The sequence below is a fragment of the Rana temporaria genome, chromosome 4 (assembly GCF_905171775.1).
Source record: "Rana temporaria chromosome 4, aRanTem1.1, whole genome shotgun sequence".
Taxonomy (NCBI): Eukaryota; Metazoa; Chordata; class Amphibia; order Anura; family Ranidae; genus Rana; species Rana temporaria.
In genome coordinates this window covers 461114201-461119021 of record NC_053492.1, presented here as the reverse complement: position 1 = coordinate 461119021, position 4821 = coordinate 461114201, and the positions used below count along the sequence as shown (strand labels likewise).

At 48.0% G+C, this 4821-nt stretch overlaps 1 protein-coding gene across 6 annotated transcripts in view; it reads left to right on the top strand.

Moving 5' to 3' along the window:
* The first annotated feature begins 1455 nt into the window (after positions 1 to 1455).
* Positions 1456 to 4821, top strand: part of CCDC88A (coiled-coil domain containing 88A) — a 317092-nt gene continuing 313726 nt past the window's right edge. For 3 of the 6 annotated variants that reach the window (XM_040351667.1, XM_040351669.1, XM_040351665.1), the window contains exons 1-2: positions 1457 to 1932; positions 2047 to 2147. In XM_040351667.1, coding sequence (XP_040207601.1) covers positions 1870 to 1932; positions 2047 to 2147 — 164 coding nt within the window. In that variant the 5' untranslated portion in view covers positions 1457 to 1869. Of the gene's footprint in view, positions 1933 to 2046; positions 2148 to 4821 lie in introns of all 6 variants that reach the window. The other 3 variants (XM_040351668.1, XM_040351671.1, XM_040351670.1) reach the window with 3 other exon arrangements.

Genomic DNA, 4821 nt, shown 5'->3' with positions numbered 1-4821 from the left:
ATAACCGACTTTCCATGCATTTTTGATGCAGAAAAAAAAACGCACTGGACTGCATGTGGTGAGAACTGGCCCTTAATAAAAACTTGTGCATTTTTAGTGCGTTTCAGTGCGTTTTTGATTCGAGTGCGTTCGTAACTGGAACGCACTGGTGTTAACTATGCTATTGAAAACAATATAACCTACTTTCTATGCGCTTTTGATGCAGAAAAAAAAACGCACTGGTGTGAACTATGCTATTGAAAACCATATAACCTACTTTCCATGCGCTTTTGATGCAGAAAAAAAAACGCACTGGACTACATGTGGTGAGAACTGGCCCTTAATAAAAACGTGTGCATTCAAGTGCATTTTTGGTGCGTTTCAGTGCGTTTTTGATTTAAGTGTGTTTGTAACTGGAACGCACTCGTGTTAACTATGGTATTGAAAACCATATAACCTACTTTCCATGCGCTTTTGATGCAGAAAAAAAAAACGCACTGGACTGCATGTGGTGAGAACTGGCCCTTAATAAAAAACGTGTGCATTCAAGTGCATTTTTGGTGCGTTTCAGTGCGTTTTTGATTCGAGTGCGTTCGTAACTGGAACGCACTGGTGTTAACTATGCTATTGAAAACCATTTTAACCTACTTTCCATGCGCTTTTGATGCAGAAAAATAAACGCACTGGTGTGAACTATGTTATTGGAAACCATATAACCTACTTTCCATGCGCTTTTGATGCAAAAAAAAACGCACTGGGCTGCATGCGGTGTGAACTGGCCCAAAATATCATTTATCACTTTATTTCTTTTTATTATTCCCATCACAGCTCTTTGTCTCTCCAACGCAGCCGGTAAAGCGATTTGCGTCCAGGAAATGCACGTCGTTGCCATCAGGGAATGGGTTAACGTGCTGCAGGAAGGCCGAGGTGCAGATCTGGATCATGGCTAAGGTGGGGGAGGGGAATATAAAAAAGCTTTTTCCTGCTCAGGGCTCCCAACACTGAGATTGTTCAGTCTGCCAGTTCCATGCATCGTCCTCGCTTCCCCTCCTCCTTCATTTTTTACACATCCTCCCTGCCAGACTTGAATTGGGAGGGGGGGGGTCGTCTTCTATTACAAATTAAATTTTTTGTAAAAGCGTCTGAGCTCACGATTCGCCCTTTTCTGCGACGAGACGCAATAATGGAAAGTAACGGCACGAGGGACGCCGGGAAGGAGGAGGAATGACATTGGCAGGGATTAGGGAGGGGGCTGACGTAAAAAAAAAAAAATAATCCATTGTAATAAAAAAAAAAAAAAATTGCCAAAATTTGCCCAAATTTTCTTTTATTTGCACATGGCTGGTTGTAGAATGAAGCCAGGAGGGCGAGGAGGCGTCACGGCTCTGCGCTCTTCTCATTAGAAGGGTTACAGTAGATGGGTCTCCTCTGCGCTTGCCTACATTTTCCCTTTTTTTTTTTTTTTCTCTTCCCTTCCAGATCTGCTGAAGACTGGAGAGGACTGTCTGCCTCCCCTCCACCCCTCCTATACCTCCCCCTTTGCATCCTCCAGATGATGCCTCCTCCTAGTACTGCATGCAGACCCTAGTCCTGCTCCACTGCAGAGACCGGAGGGAGGGGGAATCCAGCACCTCTACCATTACAATGTGGCTTCTTCTTTCGCAAGGGGGGAGACCGCCTTTGAACCCCTGACCTTCCTTTTTCCCCTACAAGTGCTTCCAATGTTGGGTTTGGATTTATCGCTTCCTCGCGTGCTTTGATCGACCATCCTATGGCTTTGCCGCATGCTGGACGCTGGATGAGCTTCGTGCCGTAGGATCGCTTTGTAGGATTGTATCAATCATTTTTCTTTTTTTTTTATTGTTGTTTTTTTTTATTATTATTTAAAAAATGGAGAGTAATATCTTTACTCCCATCTTGGAGAATTTTATGAGCAGCCCTCTGGTGAGCTGGGTAAGCAGTCCTCTTTTTTTTCTTTCGCCTTGGTCGTTCTTGGAGGGGAGGTGGGGGGCGCTCACGGATCCATGTGCTGCTATGTCGGTAATAACGGCTTCTCTTCTTCCGCAGATTAAGACGTTTGGAGTTCTGGTCAAAGGAAAAGGGACCTTGCTGGACGAATATGTGGCTTTGGTGGACGGCGTGTTCCTCAATGAGGTCATGTTCCAGATGTAAGTGATAATAAAAATCACGGTGATACGGTTGCATGGTTCATATGACTTGTTTTTTGTAATGGAGGGGTGATGGGAAATGTTTTTGGGGGGGACGGTGTTTGTTGAGGTCATAGGTGTCCAGAACACTGAGGTGGTGGGGGTTCAGAACACTGAGGTGGTGGGGGTTCAGAACCCTGAGGTGGTGGGGGTTCAGGACCTGAGGTGGTAGGGCATGAGGCGGTGGGGGTTCAGGACCTGAGGTGGAAGGGCATGAGGCGGTGGGGGTTCAGGACCTGAGGCGGTGGGGGTTCAGGACCTGAGGTGGAAGGGCATAAGGCGGTGGGGGTTCAGGACCTGAGGTGGTAGGGCATGAGGCGGTGGGAGTTCAGGACCTGAGGTGGAAGGGCATGAGGCGGTGGGGGTTCAGGGCCTGAGGTGGTAGGGCATGAGGCAGTTTAGGACCTGAGGCGATGGGGGTTCAGGACCTGAAGCGGTGGGGGTTCAGGACCTTAAGGTGGTAGGGCATGAGTCAGTGGCAGTTCAGGACCTGAGGCGATGGGGGTTTAGGGCATGAGGTGGTAGGGCATGAGGTGTGGGGGTTAAGGACCTGAGTTGGTAGGGCATGTGGGGGTTCAGGACCTGAGGTGGCAGGGCGTGAGGCGGTGGGGGTTTAGGACCTGAGGTGGTAGGGCATGTGGCAGTTCAGGACCTGAGGCGATGGGGGTTCAGGACCTGAGGTGGTAGGGCATGAGTCAGTGGCAGTTTAGGACCTGAGGTGATGGGGGTTTAGGGCATGAGGTGGTAGGGCATGACATGTGGGGGTTCAGGACCTGAGGTGGTAGAGCATGAGGTGGTGGGGGTTCAGGACCTGAGGTGGTAGGGCATGAGTCAGTGGCAGTTAAGGACCTGAGGCGATGGGGGTTTAGGACATGAGGCGTGGGGGTTCAGGACCTAAGTTGATAGGGCATGAGGTGGTGGGGGTTCAGGACCTGAGGTGGTAGGGCATAGGACCTGAGGTGGTAGGGCATGAGGTGGTGGGGGTTCAGGACCTGAGGTGGTAGGGCATGAGATAGTGGAGGTTCAGGACCTGAGGCGGTGGGGGTTTAAGACGCGGGGAGGTAGGCGTTTAAGACATGAGGTTGGTATTGAGGTCTGAAGTGTGTCTTAACGCTTCAACGCTCAACATCAAGAAGAGTCTTCATTGTACTCCATGGTGCCCTTCACACCTGAGCGTCGTTCCGCCTGAAGGTTGCCTCTCATAAAAAGGTAGATGAGCTTCTCTGGCACAGAGTTGTGTGTTTTTGATTCCTTCCTATAGACGTCAATGGGACTACCTTCTACTGACTAGCTTCGCATTGGTTAAAACAAAAATACTTAACGTCCAAAAACCTTGTGTACAAACGCACCCAAAAAAAACGTTTCAGGAGGCAGAAGCTGAAGGGTGAACCTAGCCTAAAAGGTGACTCTACACTATGGTGTCGGTTCACCCCGCTGCGTTGGCTGCCAAGTGAACCAGCATATCGCAACCACGCCGGGGTTCATAGAACCCTATTGAATTGTCACTTGTAACATTTCAATAAAGTTCTGTTTAAAAAAAAAAAAGTAAACACTGCAATCGCACAGTGCACTCCAGCAGCCATGCGTTCAGAGCAGCTCACTGGTTTATAACAATTATAAGGACTAATATAAACAATTTAAATTGTATGGAATCAGGCAGCTGGATCTTCAGCTGGCCACACACGTTACAATCTTCCTTTAGATCTACCAACAGCTGTGTAGTGCAAGGTCTGCTATAATTGGATGCAGACTGATTGGATAGTTTAGGTAGATCCTCATTATACATAGTTTTGTTAAATCTAAAGTTGATTGTAACTTGTAGGGTGATCGTTGGATCTACCATCAGCTATATATCATACAAGGCCTGCCTAATTGGATAGAGATTAATTGGGTAGATTAGTCAGATTACAATGTGTATGGTGGCCACAGACTATACAATCACATTGTAAAATCTCCCTTAGATTTACCAAAACTATGTAATATAAGTAACAAACCTACACAAGCCATTCAATTGGTATCCAGTCAGGCCGGCCCTTATACTGCATAGTTGATGGTGGATCTTAAGGAGATTGTACAATCAGATTGTATAGTGTATGGTCAGTTTTGGTCTTGTGTTTCTCAGACTGCAGGCACTTTTTAATGAGCTTCTGCAGCAGCTGCCTCTCGCACTAATGTCTTTCTTACAGTGGTTCAGACGGTATAATGTGAACCAGCTCAAGTGGAAATTTCGGAAACTTGATGCCCCCCCGGGCTTCACTGTCTGGATTCCAGCTGGAAAAAAAAAGTGTATAATTTCTGAGTCTGTTCTATGGCGCAGGATGAGGGGTCCGTTATATGATGCTGGGTGAGGGGTCGTTATATGGTGCTGGGTCCGTTATATGGTGCTGGGTGAGGGGTCCGTTATATGGTGCTGGGTGAGGGGTCCGTTATATGGTGCTGGGTGAGGGGTCCGTTATATGGCGCTGGGTGAGGGGTCCGTTATATGGTGCTGGGTGAGGGGTCCGTTATATGGTGCTGGATGAGGGGTCCGTTATATGGTGCTGGATGAGGGGTCTGTTATATGGTGCTGGATGAGGGGTCTGTTATATGGTGCTGGATGAGGGGTCCGTTATATGGTGCTGGATGAGGGGTCCGT